The sequence below is a fragment of the Phaethon aethereus genome, assembly GCF_964289735.1.
Source record: "Phaethon aethereus genome assembly, chromosome: 7".
Lineage (NCBI taxonomy): Eukaryota > Metazoa > Chordata > Aves > Phaethontiformes > Phaethontidae > Phaethon > Phaethon aethereus.
In genome coordinates, this window is record NC_138583.1 from 7,502,010 (window position 1) to 7,526,633 (window position 24,624).

Consider the following 24,624-nt stretch of genomic DNA (forward strand, 5'->3'; position numbering starts at 1 on the left):
GGAACACAGCAAAGCCAGTTGGTGTCTAACACAGTTGTGTCTCAAGTGATTTTTTCCTGATACAGATAGTACACCAAGAGGCTGTAATGTTTTGGGGGTTTTTTTTTAATATTTGTGTGAAATTTATTAACATTCCAAATTAGTAAAGCAAAACATCCAAATCGACAAAAAAATGAAAAAGGTTTAAAATGTGTATTTCTGCATTTTTTTAATCTGGTAGGTTTAACCACTGTTGTTCTCAGAGTTTTATTACACGTAATCTGACATTCCTTTTAAACTCTTGCTTCTTTCTGTATTAATAAGTAAAATCCTTAGGTTTATGACTAATTTCTTCACCTCATGTTACCTGCAAATGCAAAGCCTACCTCATACCTGCAAATGCAAAGCCTGAAAACTCAAACAGCAACATGATGTTAAATTCATGGTCTGGGGGCAGTTCCTGAAGTCAGTTTCCTGACTTTTGAGGCCCTGGCAATTTCAGTTAGTACTGAATTTTAAGCAGTACAGAATTTAGAGATACAAAAAGGCATCTAGCTAGGGTTGTAGAATGACTGAGCTGCATAGTAGAGGGAAACCTTTGCAAGTAGAGAAGTTAACAAATGCAAGAACAGGCCCAGACATTGTTTTTTTTTGCTGCAAGACTACAAAAGAGTGAGGTCTAGCACTGTTCATTCAGTGAGTTATAGGTCAGGTAAAGCAGATAAGGCCAAGACAGAGCACTGAAAGAAAGCCAGAGCAGACCTGTCAGTATAAAGCCCAAGCATTTTCATCACTCCAGCACTAGGCTGTTTTGACTGCAGCATAACAGAATAGAACCAGGCAGTTCAGACAGAATCTGATTAAAAGTACAAATATTAAAAAGGTACTCAGCTTCCTTTTTTTAAATTTTAAATTCACCATGCTGTGAAACGGCGTATCACAGAACTGTTGATGGGTTGTATCAATTTTTAAAGGCCAGTTGCATGGGTTAAATGCCTCCAGTTCCTTGTTTCTTAGCAGAAACACAAGAGCCCCCCTTAGGATTTTTTTTCTTAAGGGAAATGCGATCTAAAGAGGAAGGGGGAAGTTCAGAACAACTCCATCCGAGACTCGTTCTCCTGGCAGCGGTTGTATGTCCATCCTACCGTATTGCTTCCATTTGGAGTTGAAAGCATGAGAGATGCAGCGCTGCGAGGGCAAGCAGAGGCAACAGCAGAGCTGAGTTCCAGATCACTGAGAGTACCCGAGAGACTCTCACAAAGCGGCATTGCCGTACCTGTCACTCCCCGACTTCTGTATTGATAAGCAATAGTCAGAAAGGTTTTTGACATGTATTGCCCATGGGTCTGCAAACATTACTCTGTAGGTAAGTGTAACCACACACCAGGGTTATACAACAGCGTGTCTCACTAGGGCAGTCCACTGGGCAGATTTGCATAGTTTATTTTTCCCCTGTTCCCAAGCAGAGTTGCATTAAAGCTGTTAACTTGTTCAAAAGCTCCAGCTGAATGTTACAGTGAATATACACCTCTCTCATGAGAGCAAACTCATTTGCAATGATGAGCTACACATACTCTGGTATCTGATGGTCCACCCTCTCCCAGGCTTTTGAAATCTGTATACAGAGACACAGACCATGCCATATTATTTCTTCCTGTCTGGGTAATATCATCTCAGCTATATTCCATCACTACTTGTGATACATCACATTTAATAATTATAGCAATCTGTTGGAATTGTGTTTTTTTTTTAAATACACTTTCCGCTTTTGATGTTTCTGATCACTGTGAAAAGCTTATACTATTTTATAGTCTGCTGACTAAGCTCATATGCACACCAGCTGCATTTTATCAGGGAACAATGTTTGCCTTTTGAACTGGCTGATAGATTTTACTTAAAATGAAGAGGAGATATAAATTCTTTGGCAACACTTAGAACCTTGTTCAGCACAATATCCATTTGCAGAAAGTCATAGCCTCCAGCTAAACAGTGCACCAACCCATGGCCATGAGCCCAAAAGAGGCAGTGAAAAAAAAAATCTTAGAACAAGAAAGGACCCCAAGTTTATCTGCTGCATAACAAAGCCAGGATCACGCCATGTCATTTGGACAGATGTCTTGTCCTACCTGTTCCTGAAGCCTTTCAACAGAGATTACACACCTTTTCTTAGCTATTTTTACTAGTCCTTCATTATCCTACCAGGAAGGTTTTCCTTGTGTCAAAGTCAAGCTGAGTCAAGGAGTAGTCAGGAGTTTTTATCCTGTATCCCCCAAGCATGGAAGGAAAAGTGTTAATTTTCTTTTGCACCAACTTCAAAAACTTGAAACCAGTACTTAAACTATTAAATCTTCCTGTGAAGAAACAACCCCAATTCCTTATGGCACATTTTTTTAGACCTTTAGATCCCCTTTATAACATCCAACTCTATTGAAATGCAGAGCCCAAATGCACACACACAGCTCCAGAGGAGCCTAATCAGTACCAAGAGCTGAAGGACTATGCCAGGCATTATCCAGCAAGTCAAAGGGCTGCCAGCAAAGGCCACTGGGCTGTCGGGTTTCCCCTCTCCTTCTCTCCAGAGAGAGAGACATTGGTTCTTGCTATGCTCTAAGTGATAGATTAAAGAGCTCTTTTGCACTCATTATCTCCCCACAAGGATTTATGCATGCTTAAGTCACCTTTCAATCTCTTGACAAATGAAGCTGCAAGCTTCTTCAAATAGCTTTTTCCTAGTGCCCAAATGCTTGATGGTATATTTCTAGCTCTAACCCCAAATTTTTCCAGCACTTTCATATACTGAACATTGTAACCAGACTTCTGTTTACTCTATATGACTTTGGATGTCATAAGATAATAAATCTACCTTTTATTCTCATTAGTAGAGGTTACAAAATGTTATCCTTTTAGCTACTCCATCATATTGGGTACTCACATTCAGTTGCTTGTCCTCTTTGATCGGGACATCTTTCTTGCATGCTGCTTCTCAATGCCCTGGATACCAGTCTGAAGGCTTTATTGATATTCTCTGTTCTCGGAAGACTCACCTTTCTTTAATACAGCAAAATTTGCTTTGCTTTGAAGGTTATTAAGCACTTGCACAAGGATGCTGTTCTCCCTCACTGGAAGTTAAGAGGGTTAGCATGAGGCTCCCGCAAGAATCTTCAGCCACCCAGGGAAGGGGGAGCTGGGATGGCCCCCAAAGGCATGGCCGGCTAGGAGCACCCTCGTGTCCTCTCTCACTTGCACAAGGATTCAGCAGCCGATGCTGCACAGGCTGACTACTCTCCCTTCCTCCCCAGCTCTGACAAGGCCTCCCAGGCTTGTCCTGGGGTCCAAAACCAAAGTTTCAGGTTTTCTATGACACATAGAACAATTATATATAGTGTGCAGGTAGATGACCAGCAACAGGATCATCAGCCCTTGTATCTAACTTTTAGTTTACAAAGCTTCTAGAGGCAATGTTCATTTCCACCCTGCAGGGAACAAGTACTGGCTTCTTACTATACAGAGAGTGACTAAGGTCAGCACTGAAGAAAACTAAAGTTTCATGGAAAAAAAGTTCGGCTTTTTTGTTTGCTTGCTTAGCATTGCTAAAACTAGCAGATATTCACAGCAAAATACCGCTGTTGCTCCACAGGTCCCATCCTTGAAATGGAAACCAGTTGTTTCTGCCTCAAAAAGATCTTTCCCACCTTCTTTGGCAAGGAAGTCAGCCTTCAGTCCCTTCCTCTGCTCTTTAACCAGGACATTGCTAGCTAACGGTACATTTCTATGTGGTCTTGTATCCTTGGAGTACTAGTGCAAGCTGTTTAAGACATTAGCAATAATTGTCAAAGGCTTGAAGCCTCTCTGGGGAGCAAGGGGAGGCTTGCACAGGAATTTTGTGCACTGCTGGAAATCCCTACCAGAGCGTGTTACTCCGTACTCACTTCAGAAGGCAGCCTGAAGATGCGTCTCACACCAGGAACTCTGCCACGGTCTCTTTCCAAATAGCCTTTCAGTTCTTAGGAAAGTTGACTCTTAAAAATGGAGCACAGACAGTCTTTCAGCCTGTCTAGACATTCTGGATGCTGAATGTTTCATGTCCTGGTATAACATAGCTGGACTATAGCAGTGGAAAGTGATGAAGGCAGGAAAAACAATAGGCAGAACTTCTGGTTTAACAGGCATAAATACACAGCTGTGTAGCTGCTCCGAGCTGGGAGTCTGCAGGAGGCTAGGGAACAATTATCTACACTATGTCAAGGAAGCTCTGTCTAGACAAATCAAACTTCTTCCCACAGAGGTTTACCCTTTTTTGCATACCCCTTGTCTCCCAGAAGTTGCTAGAAAGAATTGTTAGCCATGGAAAATTGACACTGAAAAGCACCGTCCAACAAGTCAAAGATGGGAATCAGGAGCTGGTTATAGCTTACTTTCCCACCGTGTTAGTGCAGGGACACAGTTCTTCCACATGCTTTTTTCATCCTCTCTCCTATGTTTTGAAAAACAAGCCACCAAGATACATCAAACCAGAAGTAACACACAGGAGAAGAAAAAACAAGCAAGCAAACCAAAGTGCAGCCCAAAACTCAGGAACCTCAGCAGCTGATCTCTGAAGTACTTAGGACCACTAACTCCACAAATGATGGACACTCAACAATTGTGTTGATCAGCTTTATGGTTTCAAGTGGCTGTAAAGTTTACATGGTTGACCCCGGCTTCCCAGGTACAAATCAAGTGCCCAAGTTCTGCCATCCTTGGCATAGAACAAGTCTTGTAGCTAATGCAAACACTGGAAGACAGACATTAATATCTTCCCTTACTTTATTTCCCTGCAGGTGAGTCGCATCACAACAGCAATCACCGCTAAAGTCTCTTGTATCAGTGACTTCAGTTTTAAATTGGATTAGCAGTTACCACCAAACATGCGCTTTCAGACCCTTTTATGTATGAAAAAGTTCATTTTAACAACATGAAACAAGTGTTAAATCACTGGGATGTAACTTAGAGGGTTCAAAGCAGGCTAAGACACAAGAAAATTGGAGTCAGCATGAGGCTCTGAGGTGGTGCTTATTATAACCATTTCTTTGAGCTTCCATTTCATCCTTCTGTTGTCAGTAATTTCAAATGAGAAAGACAGCAGATTTGCATTACATTTGGGCATATGAGAGTCCCAAATTACAGGTTTCACAAGAACCATTTGAGGCCTCTTCCTATAAAGGGAACATCACCCTCCAGTCCAGGACATCAACACAGCTACACGGGCTGGCTCACTACCCGCCTTAGACCTTGACCTTTCTGAATCATCTCAAATAGAGCTCTCTGCAGTCATCTAAAGTTTTCTTCAGGTAAATAACATCACTGGGATTACAAAGCCAGCAGAAATGATTTACTGGCCTTTTCTGAAGTCCAGGTTACATGTAGTGCTTTTAGATACAGACCAGCTCGTGCTGGGGAAGTTTCTGCACATTGTATTTTCTCACTGCAGTTGCAATTGCAACTCAGTATTTTATAATTTGGGATCAGCTTTCTTTAGATGTGGCCAAATAATGAATATTCCCATATATTACCGCTGCAACTCAGTAATACCAGCGCAAAGTTTTCTGGAAACAGCATTTTGATTAAAGGGAAAAGATGACGGGGAGAAGAAAAAGAGAGCACCGAGATACAAAGATTTATCTTCAATTACTATTCTTCCTTTTGCCTCCCTTCAGCTGCTTCTTATATTAGAGCTAACGAGTATTTTGGCCTATTACTCCTAAAGCATGATCAGTATCTAAATATAGAAAGGGTAGCACAGCACTCCCTCTGGCACCCATAAAGTTCTTGGATTTAGGACTTGATAGTGAGAGCAAGCCCACCTTCAGGCCACTCACCGAAAGCAGGCAGGTCTCCTGCAGACCTGCACAGTCTGCGTTCGGGTCTGTGTCCTGCCTGCAATCACCTGTACACACCTTCCTAAAATTTCTTCAGCGGGTGTTATATTAAGAGCATTTTTGTATATTACAAATCTGCACATTCTAAAGCAGATTGTTCCTTAGGATTCCTGCGTATCATGCTACAAAATAGTATGAGACAGGACTCTGTATAGATAAAAATTTGAAGAGGTTAATTTCTTAGAATTAAAAGAAACTTCAGGTCCAGAAATCATATGCAACAGGAAAATAATTATACAAAGAAGTGTGATTGAGCACCAGTTACACTGGGAACAGCAGCAATGCAGATACCTGCAACTACTGAGGACTAAGCACATCTTTCTCCACTAATCCTTCTTTATAAGAATATTTTTCCTAATTCAGTCATGTTTACTGTCCGTGATGCTTCAGCTACAGAGTATGCGCTTTTCTAAGTCTTAGACCTTTACCTGTAGTTAGAACTTACCCCAGGGAGAAAGATAACACCCCGGTCTGTACACTAGAGCAGCTGGTCTGTGCTTGCAGCCACAGAGCTGATTTGCTGAAGACAAGAGAGCTATCTGCTGGTTGAACTTCAGCAAACTAGACAATTTCTGCTTCTACCTTTTCCAGTCTAGGGTCACGAGCACTGCAGGAGCACAAGACACAACCTGAGCAGCAGCAAGGATGCAGACATAGTGAGCAGGTAGCACTGCTGGGACAGGAACCCAAGGAAGATAACCTGAGGAAGTGGATCTGGTCAGAGAATTGGATGCCTTTGGCACCACAAAATCAAAAATGAATGTATAATATTGACTTGGTAAACATCAGGGTGTTATTAATACAAATAAGAGTGGTTTCTGGAATTTTTTTTTAAGCGGGAGTACAGAAGGAGACAGCCTCTTCTCGGTGGTGCCCACTGAAAAGACAAGAGGCAATGAGCACAGATTGAAATACAGGAAGTCCCATTTAAACTTAAGACAAGACTTTTTCCGCTGTGATGTGGAACACTGGACCAGGATGCTCAGAGAGCCTGTGAAGTGTCCAGCCTTGAAAATAGTCACAACTTGACTGGACATGGCCCTGAGCAGCCTGCTGGAGGTGCCCCTGCTCTGAGCAGGGGGGTCACACTAGGCAATCTCCAGAGGTCCCTTCCAACCTTGGACTAGTCCGTGACTCCAAGACAATCTCTTCATTCAATTAAATGACACAGCAACAACCAAACACAATCTGCTGCTCTTAAGTCCAAGAGGATGAGCAAGTCCCTTCTTGTCTTTCTACTTATGTAGGTCTGTGCCTTTTCAGATTGTCATTACAAGATGTAATGTTTCATTACAGTTCTTGCAGTAAGGGCAGACTTAAATCAATTCCCTCTCCAGGACCAGTTTTGAGTATAGCCTGAACAAATGTGACAGACAGACCCTGGAACATTCCTAATGAGAACAGCAAATTAATCAAGGCATCACTGGCTCAGTAGAAAATTTGTGATAGTTTTAATTGGGATAACAGTGCCAGGAAAAATAAGGAAGTCCTGTTGCTTGATCAGCGTGGAATCAGTAACATCATTTGTTTACATCCTGTGCCATACAACACTATGAAATATTAAGACAATTCTTACAAAATGGGTAAACATTGTTAAATAATAGCTATTACCGAATTGCAAAACAGAATTAACACCAATTCATTAACCTTCCCTGACACAGAAACTCAACAAAACAGGCAGCTGGAATACAGGAAAGAAACCTGTGTATTGGTTTTAATCCAATTTGGAGCCAGTTTGCTGGCAGGAGGAAAGAAGAACTAGCATCACACAAAAAGAGCCATCAGAGAAGTTTGTTAAAGGGTAGTCACCACATTTGGTAGTTACTGCTTCAGACAAAGCTGATATCAAACAATTATGCTTAATGATGTAAATATATAGGGAAAGTACTACAGTTACATGAAGAAAATGCAACGGAACATGGATAGCAAAGTAGTGAGTGAGGCTAAGACAGACACAAAGAAAGAGGCTGTGAAAAAGGGTATTACAGAACCTTACAAAAAGAAAAAGTTAGATAAAAAAAACTTTTTAGGTGATTATGAGCTTTTCTTTCTACCTCAGTTTCAGAAAGACCCAACCACTTCTCTGTTTTTGTTGGTTTTGGTTCCCGCCCCCCCCCCAGACAAGGAAGTAGCCATAATGGTAACATGGTCAAGTCATTTTCCCTGTGTAGTGCATAGTTTAATCATAGCTAATCTCAGCTGTTCCTCACTTCAGCTTTAGACCTTTTTATTGTGTAGCAGCAGACTAAGCCGTTTCCTTACCATAACCATCTCCCGTTTTAGTTAGGATCAATAACACCACCATGCAAGTGATTTCAGCCTAAAGCTGCTGTCAGCAAGAGCCCCTGGTTCTGAAGGTGTTGCAACCCCAACACAACTGGTACAGAAACTGGAGCCTCAGTAGGAACAAAGTTACCTGGATGACAGCACCAATACAGCTCTTAAAAGTGATTTTTTTAAAGATGCAGAAGCAGCTTTGAGAAAACATTGAGAAACTTATGTACAGAGTACTAATCAGAGTATAAGACTTCTGCCTCCTGAATTAGAGTTGTTTACGGTTGTCATAGCACTCCACACACAGTGGATTGAAGCACTTGGAAAAGAAGATCTCAACCAGATACAGTTATCCATTTTCCCCTTTTTTATCATTATTACACAATATACCAGTGAGGACAAGAGCCCCGATCCAGTTAATTCAGGGAGGAGCCAGACTTCTGTTTCAGTGCTGAATATATCCTATTGTTTTAAACAGCAACCATATCTACTCATTATAGTGATCTACTTCAATGCCTTTCATCTAACCCACAAATAAGTTCTTCTACAAGATTCTAGGAGACTTTAGCACATCTTAAAATTGAGATAAAAGCCTGCCATAGGAATAATAACTACCTTCACATGATTATTTCTGTTCTCAGGAATTTTGTTTTTCTTTCTACTGTTGTCTAGATATTAACTTTAAAAACCCACTAATTGTAAAAACACAGAGATAACAACAACCAAGCATTTAGCATTAGATAAAAAAAAAAACCAAAACAAAACCTCACACACTGGAAAATCTGCAAAGCTGGATTTCTAGGAACCTATATGAGAGAACCAGGCATTTCTATACATTTAGCTATACTTTTACCTAATACTCTACCAGCAGTAGCAAAACACCTACTGGCCTTTATACAGCTTAGCTGCGAGTAAGAGGAAGCACTGCTGGAGGTAAACGTCCCTGGGAAAGTGATTAATTCATTTTTAAGGGTGATTGGTTTCAGGTTCTATGTGTGATTGACAGGAGAAAGGAGCATCGCTGTGGGGAGCAGCCCGGCGAAAGGCAGGCCTTTTCAGGAGGAACATCAGCATTGCTGAGGCTCCTCAGGCTCTGAATATGGCCGATCTCTTCTGGAGTTTTGTTCTGTAGGCAGATCTCCTCAGCTAAATAAGAATTTGTTCTCAGTTCTAGCACTTTCTTCTGGGCGTTACAGTGTGTGTTGTCCCAAGAGAGCTCTGTTACGGGCTGACAGATGCGGCCAAAGCCTCAAACTGCCATCAGCAGCTTGCTGAAAGGTTAGGGAAGAAACTTGAATGGAGATCTAACATTACTAGCATGGACACAAAACGGGCACAAAAATGTTACACTGCTGCAGCCTGTGCATCGTCGTTGCCCTCAATGCTTGCACCTGCACTGAGTGACCATTAGCCAGCTAGGAAATGGCATCTTCCATGTGCAGCTTGGAGAAACTGAGCGCATTGTCCTCCAAGCAACTTCAAAGAGGCTGTTTTAGATGGAAGCATCATGTGATAGGGCCCTGAAGTTTCACCTGAGGAATTAAGCCTTTAGTTATTCAGGGAAAGGTGGAGACTGATAGCCTTGTCATCTCTATTCCCCCACCCTCTGCTTTTTATCTCTGTAGGGTGTAAACTCATCAGGATGGGGAGAGGCTGTTTGGTACCTAGGTGTAGTGCCGGTCTAATGATGCTCTGCCCTCAGGCTGCAGTTAAATACTTACCGCAGAAAGTGGTGGCAGCTGTCGAAGGTGGTGCTGTCCCCAGTTGGAGGGAGGTGGCCAGCCCCATGGCAGAGGACAAGGGCTGAGTGCATCTCAGCAGCTCCAGGGCTCAGCAGAACTTGCCACAGCAGCCTCGCTGAGCTGAGCTGGCTGGCTGTGTATTTAAAACAGATGCGGGATGCTTATGAGCTCTGTTCTGCTGGCTCAAGTGTGAGGCAATGGTAAGTGTTTGAGGGTGACAAGAAGGAAGGGGGATTATGGATGGGTTAATAGCTTAGGATGTCAGTATGCTCCTGAGGAAGGGGATGTATTGAAGCCTGTATTTATTTAATTTGCCCAGTCATCTTTTGGTGGTACCTTATTAACTGGAACAGGAAGAAACATTGGAATTGGAGTGTGCTGTGAGTATTCACCTGCTTTAGGCTACAAATTGATGGTGAAACATTGCATGGAGGCTCAGTAGTGTTCCTTACTGTTGTCAGCGTTGATGGAGTGGCACCCTGTGAACTACAGTGTTTTCTAGCGCAGATATGGCTGGAGTGATTCATAAATGCAATAAACTTAAATCTTCCTCTTTTGTCTGTTGTAGCAACAGCCAGGATGGTATCGAGGAAGTCCTGAAGGCAATACCTAGGTACGGTAGGGTGCTGTATTCACCTGTAGCCTAAATATTGCAGTAAATTTGCAGCTGTTTTATAAGTAAGAAAGCAAAGACAAGAAATGATCAGGAATGGTCAGTCAACAGCCCCAGGTGGGGTAGTGGCTGTAGACAATGATGTAATAGTAAATTGTCATATGGGTTGTTAGTGGTAGAGCTGGGGAAGTAATCTCATAAACCACAACTCTCAGTGTCATGCGCCTTTGTACCCCAAGGTATTTAATGCAGCCTTTGCACCTCTGTTAAATAGGTGTCTTTAAATAATCCTATTTTCCCACTGACCCTGTGTTCCGTTCAGTGCTTAAGAACTTCCTCACCACTCAAATTACTGTGTTTTCAAGGAAAATGTTTTTGGTAGGCTGCATTAAGAAAAGCCCTTGGATGCTATGTAGAAGGCAAGGTAAGGCAGCTGCAAATCAAGAGTTAGCTTTGTAGTAGAAATGACAGATGTTTGAGGAAAAACTGGTTTTCTCCTGGCTATGAATTTTCAAGTTGGGAAACTTTTAAACCAAATGATGCAAGTTGCTATTAAGTATAGATTCTCAATTTTCTAATGCTGAACTATGGGAAACATTCAATGTGACTTTACAATTTCTGAGAAATTATTAATTTGGAGGGAACTGACTGAGAGCCTTTTTTCACCCATCTTCCCATTCCCATCCCTTTGCAGCAGGACCAAGCTGCCTCTTTCAGGTGGTGTCAGGTGTTTAATGTGGGTCTGATGTGCAATTTGGATGAGAGAGAATTGACCAAGCAGGTCATATCTAGTGTCAGTGTTGTTTTTGCTTTGCTGGGGTGGCTGAATGTTTTTACTTTGCTGTAAATGAATTGATCAATCAGAGTATTTACTGCCAAAGCTGCACTGGGGCTATGAATGAGTGCAACAGGGGACTTTTCCTCTGCAGTAGGTCTCCCAAAAAGAGCTTCCTTCCCTGGGGCTCAGCCTAAAGGTGTTTTGCTTTGTTTTTCTTCAGAGCTTTTCCGGTCTGAAAGTGTCAGCTCTGTTTTGTTGTTGGCCATGAGCACCTGGCTCTGAGTGCTGTTCCTGAGGTCCAGGAGGATGACTCCTCCAGCCTTCTCAGTAATCTGTGAGAAGAGGCTTTGTTATGCCATTTTCTGCAGAAGATGCATCAATTCATACCATCCCTAATCCTTTCAATCCTGCCAATTTTGGTGCTTTGAATTTTCAGTTCAAGTATTGCATAATATTTATCAAGGAAATGGGGGAAGATGTGGCTTTGAAAAGGGAATTAATGTATTGGTTTGACACCTGCAAAGGCTTCTGAGAAAGGAAGAAGTCTTACTAAAGTGTGATAGAGCACAGACTGTCTAAAGGTTAGTCTCTGGGCTATTTTCAGGCCTCGGGCCGCCACAGCACAGCATCATTACTTTGTTCTGTTGCATTTGGGCCTCTGAGTTTACTTACCCACAGCTTGAGCATTTAGCGTTCTCCCAGTTTCCAGCACTTTGCAGAGAAACAAGGAGAGAACGAGGAAGCAAAGAAAAAATGGGTAAGTGAGCAGAGGCCAAAAAAATAAGTCGCCGAAGGTGGAAAACGTGTTCAGCAACCTCTTGTATGCAGATCCACCTGCACGTAGTCATTTTGACCTTCCTAAAGCACATACGGGTAACAAGCTGCTCAAAGCTGAGTAACTGCTTGCAAAAGAGAGAAGAGCTGCGATGTGGGGTGACCAGGGAGTGCAGCTGCCCTAACTATATGCCAAGGCTCTCCCTTAAGCTCTCTTCTCCTGATCTGTGTGAAAAGCTGTTTGAGAGCAGCACTGTGCTTGGTGGTGAGGAGTTGGGCCAAGGTCCTGCCTTTCTCACTTGGCCTCTGGGAGCTAAGAGCTGACCATGGGAATTAACACCTAAATGTTGATGTTACTTGCTGGTATTTTCAGGTAATAACTACAAAAAGGCAGTGTTGAACAATAGCCTTCAGTGAATTCTGATTATAGTGGAACATAATTCTGATGTCAGCACTTTGATACGATTTTTTGGAACAAATTAAAAATACTTGATTCATAATATTTTGGTATTCTGTGATACATGATTCTAGTAGACTGAACTTGTGAATTTAACTTGGCTTTTTTTGGGCGTATTTTATGGTTTGTTGCACACAAATGTAGTCTACTTAAGTGTATAATTCAGTAATAATCTCAAATTACTCTTTGGCTAAACAAGAGGAATCTAATAAAACTATAAAGAGTTTTGATATGATTAATATTTATTTAGCTGTCCCAGTAACTTTTTTTTTTATGCCCCTTATGAATAACTGATCTGTACTTACATAATTTGTGCTCATTTTGTAAGACTGCTGGTTTCTTTTGTTGGTTGAAGCATTACTTTGAAATGTGGATGAAGATCTCATTTAGCTCAAATGCAATTGTGGTTTCTTCTACAGCTTCCAAGGAGCACACCTCCACGCATCTCTAGTCTACTGCCAATGGGATGCCAGGCAGCTATAGGTTCTTATATAGATGTTATGTCTCCTAAGTTTTTCTAATACTGTGAACAAACTTCTCATGGTGAATGACGAATTGTTTTTTTTTAAACTCTGTTAATTAACTTCTCTTGTACCAGCAGTTATTTGTTGTACTGAAATATCTGGGACTGTGCTAAGCTGGCACTCTTGATTTATTGCTTTTGCGTTGTGATCTATTTTTCAAAAATGCACTATTCAAATTTGCCTTCTAGGGCTAGATGAGAGATCATTAACCTGCTCTCTTGAGAGCAAGTATACCAGTAAAGAAAGGCAGAAGTTCACGAAAGCTACCCCTCCAGATAACACCAAGCAAAAGCTCTTAAAGCGCAAACATGGTGTTACTACAGCATGACTACTGGTTTCATAGGGAAAAACCCCAATAAACTGATAGCAACTCCCACAGAACACGGCTTCGTTATGTGTGACAACCCAAGCTCTGGGTGGAAGTACATGCTAGTCTGAGCTGACCGCTCTGATCTCCTCTGGTGTCAAATAGTGTCTCCAGGCCTGGAGCAGCCCAGGGACCAAGTTCCCCTTGGGCTCTGTAGCCTTGTTTGCAGTAGGGGAAGATGGAGGGTTGTCTTCGTTTAGCTAATAAGAAGCTAAATGGGGAGGAGAAGGCGCTGCAGAGGGCAGATCCAGTCCTGGCCCTCCCGGCCCGTGGGGGGCTGGGATGAGGGGCCTGCGGGGCTCCTGGGGCGCTCCCACCGGCCCCGGCGCCCCAGCGCTGCACCTTAAAGGGGATGGGGAGTGCCGGGGCGGCGGCGGCCCCTTATCAAGCCGGGGGGAGATGCCCGAAAGCGGCTGTGCCTCGAGTACCGCCGCAGGGCCGGAGCTGAGGGGCGGCTGAGGCGGCCGGCGCCAGATGGCGGCGGCGCTGCTCCCCGGCGGCTGCCCGGGCTCTCCCTGCGCCTCCGGGCGACGCGGGGCGCAGGCGGCCGGCAGGTGAGAGCGGGGGCTTCCCGCGACCCCCGCGGGGGACGGCCGTCCTGCGGAGCCGGCGCCCCCGTGTACGCCCGAGGCGTCGCGGACCCCGGCCCGCCCCGCCGGCGGGTGGAGCCTCCGCGGGGTCCCGGGGCCGCCCCAGCTCGGCTGCCGGCGTTGCCGCGGCCGGACTCTTTGCCGCGCGGCGGCGGCGGCCGCTCGCCCCCTCCCCGCGCGCTGCCTGGCGGAGGGAGACGGCGCGTGGTACCGGTATCCATGGCAGTGGGCTGCGTGGGCGGAGTGGTCGGGGCCGCAGCGCGGCGGTGAGCGAGCGCGCGAGGGAGGGAGGGAGCGCGCGCCCCCGACCCTCCCCCGCCCCTCGGTGTTTGTGTCAGGCGGCGGCGGCGGAGCGGCCCCGCGGCGCCGGCCCGGCCGAGGGGCGCCGACCCAGCCCGCCGCTGAGGCGAAGAGCCCCGCGCCTGCCCCCGCCTCGCGCCGCTCCCGCCATGGGCGGCCCGTAGGACAGCGGGCTCGGCGGCTCGTGCGGTGCCTGCGCGGCGGCGGCCATGGCGGTGGAGACGCGGCCGGAGCTGGTGGGGAAGCGGTTCCTGTGCGTCGGCGGCAGCGGCGAGGAGCCGCCGGAGAGCGGGCGCTGGCGGGCAGGGGTCATCCGCGCCGTTTCCCAGCGGGACTCCCACAGCCCCGACCTGGCGGTAAGAGCCGCGTCCTGGGCCGGGCTGGGGGCGCTGCGGCGGGGCCGAGGGGGCGGCGCGGGGCCTGCGGCGGCGGGGGACAGCGGGGCGCCCCGGGCGGGCCCGGCGTGACACAGCCCTTCGCCCGGGGGGCGGCGGGCGGTGCGTGTCCGCGCCCTGCTGGCGGGGAGGGCTGACGTGGGGCTGCCGCCGCCGGGGGTCGAGGCCCGGGCGAGGCGCGTTTCCCTTCGGGGCGGGGAGGACGGTGGCGGCGGCCCCTTCGCGCCCCTGGTGCGGCCGCGGCTCCTGGCCGTACGGCCACCGCCGGCTGCGGTGGCGGGAGGGCAGGGCGAGTAGCCGGCCTCACCACCGAGGGTAAATGGGTCTGCTGCTAGCGCGGCGGAGCTGGGGTGGGGGGCGAATGGATCTGCTCCGGGGGATTGCAGAGGCTGTCGTCACGTAGCACTGACCGACTGGGTCTAACGTGCTGGACGTGGTAGTGAACGTTGTTATTAAAAGAATGTCATTGTTTCCCTTCCTTTTATGTCCGCTGTCACTGTTTTCCTAAGGGGTGTAGGAATGTGTGTGGAGGTTAGCGAAGGAGCCAGGATATGTTCTGTTGTGCTAAGAGACACTCTCGCTGGGGGGGGAAACACGACGAGGATTTCCTTGGGTTAGTGTTCTGAATGCATAATCTGTAAAATGGAGTTTTATTGTGCTCCGTGGACTTGGTCGTTATTTTATTGGTGAATTCTCTGGTCAAATGAGTGCTGTGTTATTGCTGTGATTGTCTCCTTCCATGTTTTTATGTTATTTGGTGCTTCTGAAAGCGCATTTAAAAATATCACGACGATGTAAATGGGCATTACGTAGGCTGAAAAAAGGAGTCACCAAACTGCGCTGGGCAGTCCATATTGCTGCTGGTAAGGGGAAGGTGTTCACAGCCGAGCAGGGTTTGGGGTGGAATGTTGCCTTTTTTTACAAACTCATCAAGCAAACAATTGCCTGATTTTAGAGATTATTGATTGCTTGGTGCAAGAAGTGTGATTCACAAAATTAAGAATCCTTGCTTTCATATGTCCTAGGCTTTAAGCTTCGTTTTAGAAATAGAATGTATGTGAAACTTGAAATGCTACTTTTTTGCTGTAGTGTGGGTTGTTTTTTCTTTTTTTTCCTCTACTCTCCAGCTATAATTCAAGTAGCATGCTGTTCATGCCCTTCTTTATGAAACGGTCTGTGTTTTCAACCTTTGGTTATATGTGAGAATCATCTAGAATGCTTTATTTTTAGAAGGTATTTTGGATGTTATTCTTGCAGGGTAGTATTCTCCAGAATCTATATATAATTATGGAAATACTGAGTAACGTTTAGGGAGATGTGTTTACTAACATTTACAAGTCAGAGCCACAATTTGTAAACTCTAGGGGCAGAGCTGACATAAAGAGAGAAAGGGTGCTAAAACGAGGTGTTTCAGGGGGTTGTATCTTTTCTGTTAAATGGATAATGTATGCTGCCGATTCTAAGTACTTGCTCCTCTTCCTAACTTTGGTATCTGAGTGTTTTTCTCTTCAGATATTCTTTCATTACAATTTAAGGAAGAAATGTCATGTTGTGGCTGGGTTTCTGAGGCAGGATGACTAAGGGTGTGCCTGCGTGTCAGTGGAGCGCCATTTGGATAGATCCAAACTACCTGAGAAGCAGGATGGATGCTCCAAGCCTGCACTTCAGCCTGGGTGCAGTGCAGTGCGGATGTGGTCGTATTCCTTCGGGTATTTCAGCTGGCTACACAGCACTGCATTATGCTATGTAGACATACTCCTAGTCACCCAGGAGTGCTGGAAGCCTGGGAAGGTTTTGGAAATACTATCTAGGTCTAACGAGTCCCCAACTAGTACTTAATTACTGGAGCATTGTTGCCCCCTCTAAGTGCAGTATTTGGTTTTCCTGTTACTTGCTCTCTGTCCCCAAGGCACAAACAATTATAAATCACAAAGGGACTGGGTAGAGGAAGAAATGATGAGGTTTCTGTTAGCAACAGGTAGCTTCTGTGGGTTAGGCTCTCCTTTTGCATTTGTAATTAACATTAACTTTTTGTTAGTTGAGTTTTGCTAAGATGAATATCATCTTCCCCTGTCCCCAGAGAAGGACAAGGGCATTCTTCTGTTAGCCCTGGTAATGGACTATCCTAGATGGAGTGAGTGCTGCTCTTATCCTTCCGTGGCTTTTGTTTTGAGGTGGCCATCGCTATGAGTAGCTCCAGCCCCTTCTGCTGCTTGTCAGTGGAGCGAGATGGTAATTCTTGTTGACATTTTCGTTGCTGCCCACAGGGTGCAGCATAAAAATTTGTCAATTTTGTGTGTTCCTGGTCTGTCTGAGTGGGATGGGCTTGCAGAAACATAGAAGATGCCCTCAGCTGCAGGAAGAGAGGAAGGCAGCGGTGGACATTTTCAAGATGCTTTGCAACCGACTGGAACCGAGTTACCTCTTAATCCTGGCTTTGGAAGGAAGTATCGTTTACATTGCCTTTGTGCCTTTTCTTACTTAGTAAGCGTGAACCCCCCAGTCAGTCTCAACCAATTCAAGAGCGGGGAGAGGTCTGAGAAAAATTCCCTTCCCCAAGTCTATAAAAGCTGACATCTGAGGGGATGTGAGAGCCCTCCTCCCCAAAAAAACATAAAGGCAAGGAGGTCACGGCATTTTGTGTGCTCCTCCTGGAAGTGAAGAGGTGGTCTCCAGCTGGCCAACCAGCGTGCACTGAGCTTCAAACCAGCTGCAGCATATGCTGCCTCTTGCTTAGCGCTGTACAGCGATAGGTAGGTGGTGGGGGATGGAGCTGATGGCATGCGAAGGTGGGTTTAGGGGCATGAGAAAGAGCTGAGCTTTAAAAAAAACATGAGAGCAAGCCTGAGTATTTGGATATGGGAATAATGGACAAATGGAGAGTTTTATGAGCTGAAGGATCTTAGGGAGAGATGGGCAAGCTTAGAGGCAACTGATGTAATTAATGCTAAGTGGCCAACAGGGCTTGTAGGAGCAAATCTGCAGGAAACTGAGCTTCATTAGTTCTGCTGTAAACAGAACTACTCATTAAATCGGGAACTCCAGACCTGAAGGCTGGACTAGCTGCTCTCTGCTGGTGAGCAGGCAAATGAAGACTCCAGTTTTCATATGCTGCTGGGTTTGTTTCATGGTTGTCTTTTCATAACTAAATTAATGAATATTGTAATAGTTGAAATTATTGTCCTGGTAAGAAAATGAAGACAAGAACTCAGTTATCCAGTATCTTCTTCCTGACAGGTGTCTCATACTCCATGAAAGTATGTTAAATGAGTCATTCCTTTTACTTTTCATGATTACAATATAGCTGATACGTAGTCTCTATTTTTTCTTAAAATGGCTTTATTTGATTTTTTTTTTACAATGAAAGATTATAGTATCAAAGTGTCTCTTCTCCCAGTATTTTATGTAAATCGTGCATTCCTTAGCTTTCCTATTAATTTACCACTAGTAGGGAATATGGTGAAAACAACTGTCACTGGTTGCAAGTACTGTTGATCTTCTGGAAGGTGAATGCTCTTGCCATTACATGCAGATCCTTCTTGCCAGGATTTGTAACCCATGCCCCTTTTTCTTAGTCATCCTGTAATGTTTACAGATGTTTAAAAACACCAGCTATACAGGTACAATGTGTACCTACAATGTATACAACTTAACGCAGGAGTTTTCTTGATGAGTTTTGTGGTCTGAGTCACAACTTGATAGTTAGTCCTCTTGATGTTTTGTTCTGCAACATTTGTGTTGCATGAAAAGCAGTTATTTAAAAATAAAAATACAAGCAAGGAAGTGTCATATACATACGTATATCTGTGTGTATATGTGTGTGTTTCACTAGTCATTGAGAGAACTCAGAACTATTTTTCTGCTTAAGTAACAGGGGATGTTATTAGAGGAAGCTGGGAACTCTATTTTTCCTTACTACTAACAGCCTGGAAAAGCTTCTGTGCTGCTCTGATTGCAGTTATAACTGAGCAAGTAAAGAAATGGCCAGAAGGAAAGAGATGGAGTCCACGCTATATGATCTCCCTGGTCTTTGCGGTCCCCTAAGAATTGCGTTCTGGGCCACAGGTTGCAAAATGTCTATTTAATCACTGCTGCCAAGATTTGACATGGTGATGGCAGAGGTGTTTCCCTATATTGTGCTTAAAAAGTGATTATTTAGAAGACGGAATTTCTTAAATCAAATTATTACAATTATTTTGCTTACTGGAAGCGCTTCAGAGTTCTGTGAGTTCTCATGGTCGGGCAGTTGTATATTGAATATAGTCATATATTCAACTGTATATTTTCTCCACATGAAAAAGAAAATGGAAGTAAGACTTCAAAAACAAAATGTGCAATCCTTAATAAAAGGTATAGTTATAAGTTCCAGTGCTTTGTGATTGCATGTTTAGTGATGTGTGAATTTTGCTGCCATGACGTCCGTGGAATACAAAATCAAGAATTGAATACTTGGTAGTCTTTAATGCCTTAAGATAGGCAGATGTAACATTTGGTAATTGTGCATAGGGAAATATATTGTGGCAATAAATCAGCATGTTAGATACTCTTCATAAAAACCTAATTTTTAGTGATAGTTTGAAGCATTTTTAATTTTTTTTTTACAGTAAAATTAGTAACTTATAGTAGGGATATCATTAATGGTTTTGGTAAATTGTATTTTTTTAGTATTGCATGCTTAGTAATTTGCAAACAGGAATTGTTAAAAATTCACTGTGTCTGGTAAAACCATTTGAAGATAACAGCGGCAGACTTTGTGTGGCTGTTTTAACTGAATTTGCCCTTGCTTAACAGTAAAATGGAAGTTCACAGAATGTAATGGAAACTAATCAGTACTGTATTACAGATAACATGAACATAACTTGAAATAATTGCTGATAATTTTAAAATAAAAGAAGATATTTTAGAGAACTACTTCATATGCTGAGAGCTTCTCGCTAAAAGATGAAGTTGAATTTGCCTTTGCTGTGTGTGGAGACGCTCTTACCCAGTATTTGTACGATCTGTAATTGTTTTAATCTTCCTCCTTCTGCATTCCCAAACTTTCTGAATGCAGTACAGCTTTGTCATACAGGCACAAAATTGCACTTCTTTAGGTTACATTTGTTTTCTGACATCTGTTTATTTTTAGTGCAGTGTTTTGCATTGTCCTCTGTTTTCCTTTCACTAAGCTAGTATTTAAGGAGAGACTGAATGTATTAATTCTTGAATGCATTTGAGCTAATCTGTTTAAAAATGAAATAGATTTTTTCATTCCTAATTTTAGAAGTACGTACTCTGCAGCTTTGACTTGTTAGTCCCAAAATAAACTGGAAGACGCAGAAATATGCTTTAAACTGGTTGTGCATAGCTTGTTGGTAGTTAATGGAATTTAAAAATACTACATATTTCTGTACCAGCATCTGGGTGAAAGATGAAGAGCACGTTGGTGGTGAGAGCCTCTCACACTATGTACTCCAGCTATTGGAGATGATGCTAAAAACATGCCAGAGTTTATCATGTCACTGCTACCTCTGGGTCCAGACAAGGAGTGTTGTTGTAGGATGCATTTTGTGTGTGTTTTGAAGTTGGTTTGAAAGGAGTGGGAGAAGCTCAAAATGCAACAGGGATTTCAGTTGTTTCTACTGTTCTGTATCAGTTTTGAAGCCAACAAGAGTCTTGTAAGTTTTGGTGCCTATCAGCTGGGCAATCTTTTCTTGGCTCAGCAGTAAAGAAAACTTCCTGTTTCCTTTCTGTGTTTCTAATAAGATAGAGCTTGTCATCCTGTGCTGTGAATGTCACCTCATCTGTCTTCCAGAGTTAGTTCAGTTAGGGTTCAGGAAGGAGTATCTCTTTCATAGTAATTTGACAAAAAGATCAAACATGGGAGTGTTCCTATGAAACCAGCTGCAAGGATTCAAAGCTTTATACTCTGCCCTTCCCTTCTTTTTGCTTTTGTACTAATAGAAACCTGAGTATGATGTAGATCAACAAGTAAATATACTTACACCGAGGGATTTTGAGGAAGGTTTGTTTGAATGTCAAGATTGCAAGCAGATTTTAGGTGTCTCAAGCTATAATTAATAATCAGTTTATTCATTTGCTGCATAGTTGCAAAGTATGCAGCAGTGAGCAAAATACGGAAAAAGGAGTGTTTGGTCCTATACTTCAATTTTTCATGAGGCTTTAAGAAAGATGTATCAGGTATTTTTTTCATCAAAAAGCATTCACTTTTGCCTTTTATGTGCCATGCTTACAAAGAATGTATTATTCCACGTTTGCATTACATGAAATTTTTCTCGTTCTGTAACTTTGTGTGAATATTTGGAGGTGTCTCAAAAAAAACAGGGCATAGCCATCTTAAAGAGTTTTAAAGAATGAGTAGTCATTTTATAGGAAGGCATTCTTTCTGTGCACATGCCAAGATCTCAAAACCTGCTTGAGAACAACAGAACTGTTCTTTAATGTCTAAGTGGGCAAACTTTAAAAGTGGTAATTTTAAAACTTGGCCAAAAATAAGCTCAACTTTCTTCTGGTCCTACTATCAGTGAATTGTAGAGATGCTTAGTTCCATTGGTGATCTGGAATTTCAGGTGGGACCAGGCTTGACCTTCCCCTTCAGTAGGACTCAGTCAGCTGCTGCTGCTTTTGCTGGAAGAAAGTAAGTATTGATCATCTGAGAAGTTTACCTGAAGTTGGAAACAAGGTGGTTGTCTCTGAAGGGACACCGCTATGATGTGCTGTTACTGCCCATTTCGATGCTTTGAGCAGTGACATTCAGTGTTGCTGCAGGGATGGTTTCCCTCCTAGCCCTACCAAGTAGGGACTGAGGCCTGCTCTGCTGCTTGAAGCTCATGGAGAATTCTGAGCTAAACTAATACTATGTTGCTTCATTAGATTGATTCATCCAGAAAGTTGCTGTTGTTAGTTGATGTTACTCCCATGTACCACTAACTTTCATGTTACAAGACAGAAGGAGCGCAGGGGAACCGGAAGAACATCGTGAATTTTGCTTTATTTCGCTTTCTAATGATTTTCTTAAAAATATTTTAATTGACTTCTTACATTATTTTACTTTTACTTTAAACAGCTGTTACTGCTTTTCAGAATTAAGTAGAGTGGAGCAACTTAATCTGCTCATGTGGAAGTTGCCTTCAGGTACATACAGAAATTGGGTTTGAGCTAATTCACATACTCTGTTCAGAGCTTCATGGGCCCTAAAGATGCAGGGTAAGCATTAAGGCTTTTAGCTTGACCCTCCCATAGCAACATACTTAAAAGTTTTGGAGACTGTGGTTCCACAGACATTTCTCTTGGTGGCACTGCTGGCTTAATTTTTTTAACCCTGAGCAGTTTCCTGATCCGTTCACCATATGGCACTTCAAGCCGTTGTACTGAGGCTGAGGAGGTGGTATGGCATTGATCAGAAGCAAATGGCTGAGGGTAGGAGTAGCTTAAGCTGGCATCATTTCCAGGAGGGATGCCTCTGGACCATGGCCTGAATGAAGTAGTTGAAAATGAGCTCAAATATCTTTGTGAGAGTTGAAGTCACTCTAGCTAGTAAATGTGTTGTAACCTGCTCAGCTGTAATGCAGGATTTTTGTACTGCAGTTGAATTAATGATATTTATTCACTCAGTATGAATAGTTTATTCTTTCACTTGAATAAGGAAATAAGTGTTCAAGATAAACCCATAACATGATCATTTGATGTCTGTTGAGGCTATACTTATTTGCAAAGGCAAGTTTTGGAAGAATAGATGTGAAATCAAATGCTCTGAGGGAAACTTAATCATCTGTGTGTTAAAATGCACACAACTCTGATGCCTCGGTAAAATATTGCATATAATATTTCTGCATAAGTATGATGGTCTTTCACAATGTTCTGATTCAGCACTGCAGTTAATGTAGATGTTGAAATGGTTGCTGTTAGGCTTCACTGCAAGTAACTTACTGCTATGTACGACAACTCAAGTAGACGCTGCTGACTTAGTAGTTAGGTTGACTCACCAGGGTTTTACTTTTTTGCGAAGGGAACAGGGCTCTTCGATAAAAGGGTGGTTTAAAATCCGGAGTATGATGGCTCTGTGAAAGAGAGAGAATGCTTGCTGAGTCATTTCCAGGTGGTCCAAGTCAAATCTCTTCAGTCCTGCGTGTCTGGCAAGGAGGGACTGGAAAGCTGCATTTTGGAGGAGCGCTGGCAAAGATGGTTCGTTTTGAAATGGTCCTCCAGCTTATTTTCTTATTTTTTTGCTCTTCTTGGCTTCTCTTCTTTCCTGAAACACAGAATGTAAATTTACCACCTTTCAAAACCAAACAAAACAACTCAAAAGCCAATATCAAACAGACAAAGAAGCTTGTAGGAATAATAATAGGAAATACGTGATTTAAACAGTTTGGTTAGCATAGAAAATCTTGGAGAGAGTGAGTGACAGGAAATTAGTATTGAGCTCTTAGGCTGAAGTTTGTAATTAACCTGTAGTTTTTCTTGCATCCTAATTCTTCCTAAAGCAAAACTTGAAGGCTTCAGTTTTGCAACCTTGGTTATCATCAAAGGCAGGAGCAAATACATGCAAGCAAGGCATGGTGTGAGCGGTTTCTAGGGGAGAGGTTAATGACTGCTGGGCTATAGACCCACAGCGATCTGTAGATAATTGGGAGCTAACAGTGCTCTAGTACCAAAAATTCAGTCAAAAATACAGACACTGAGGTAGTTGAAGACCAAATGTGAACAAGGTACTGCAGTCTTAAGAGCTGCTGTTGTGACACTTAGCTATCGTACCTGTAAAATTATGACACATAGCTGCACTTTCTCAGTGTTTCCTTATGGTGCTTTGGAGCTCAGGGACTTCATTCAGCAGAGGTCTTTGGGTTTTGTAGCTCTTGCTGGGTTTTTCCTAAATGAATTTGTGGGAAACCTTTTTGAATCCCTGTGAACTTTTCAAGATCCTGTGACGGAGAAGGGTCAGGCTTTAACTGTGTGTTGTACTCAGGATTGCTTGCTGTTTTCAGCTGTGCTTTAGTTTCTCTGTTGTACAAGTCAACGGTCACCCCTTGTTTGCCATTTATGTGCCACTCATGATTTTTATTAGCTCTGCTGTACTACTCTCTCGGAGCGTATAAATGTGGCAATTTTCCTTTACTGTTTCTTAACCTAGTAGACTTGGCGATACCTGTTCTGTCTGTCAGTCCCTACCAGCCCTGTCCAAATAAATGTCTGTTTGAACCAGATTACTCCAAAGAGTGTGTAGTTTGTTTGCATATCTTAAATGGCTATCTACACTGAGGCGTGTATCTTCACATTATTTCCTTTCTGCAGGTTCTTCTGGATAGATTTAATTTAACACTGTCAAGTTGAGTTTAAATTATTTTCAGGGGAAAAAAGTCACATTTTATATGAGTTCTAAATTGTAAAAAATTATTTCTCCACTGGATTATATTGATGATTTTTTTTTTTCCCCCAGTTATGGTAACCAAATTGTCTACTGCAGGTCCATTAATGTTTAGTGTACCCAGATGTTGGTCAAATATAGGTGGTGATCTATTTAATAACAATTAAGCAGTGAGTAAGGCTTAAAAAAACCCAAACAAAACAGGCAGAGGGCTGGTAATGAAATACTTCCAGCTTGTTAACTAGCTGTTAATCCAGGTGGGCTGTCCTAAATATACCTGATCTTTCTGTATACCATCATATTTTAAAATTTGTTTATAGGCCAGGACATGATGTGAATATTTTTAGATAATGTCATGACCACTTCTTAATTTGATGGGTAGCTTTTCTGGATAATGGGGTACTTAGGTCCTTTTGCATGATCTTCTAAAAGAGAGAATAAGTTTTGACTTATTGAAAGAAATTTCAATATCTTTGTATAAATAGAAGATGTTTCAAGTGCTTTGTTACTTTGTACCATATTTTTCCTTTAGAAATTTGCAGTCTA

The 24,624-nt window shown here is 43.2% G+C and overlaps 1 protein-coding gene across 3 annotated transcripts in view; it reads left to right on the forward strand.

Annotated features, from left to right (window-relative positions):
- The first annotated feature begins 13,694 nt into the window (after positions 1-13,694).
- Positions 13,695-24,624, forward strand: part of JMJD1C (jumonji domain containing 1C) — a 164,136-nt gene continuing 153,206 nt past the window's right edge. For all 3 annotated transcript variants that reach the window (XM_082002447.1, XM_082002448.1, XM_082002449.1), the window contains exon 1: positions 13,695-14,672. In XM_082002447.1, the coding sequence (XP_081858573.1) occupies positions 14,526-14,672 (147 nt within the window). In that variant the 5' untranslated portion in view covers positions 13,695-14,525. The remainder of the gene's footprint in view (positions 14,673-24,624) is intronic.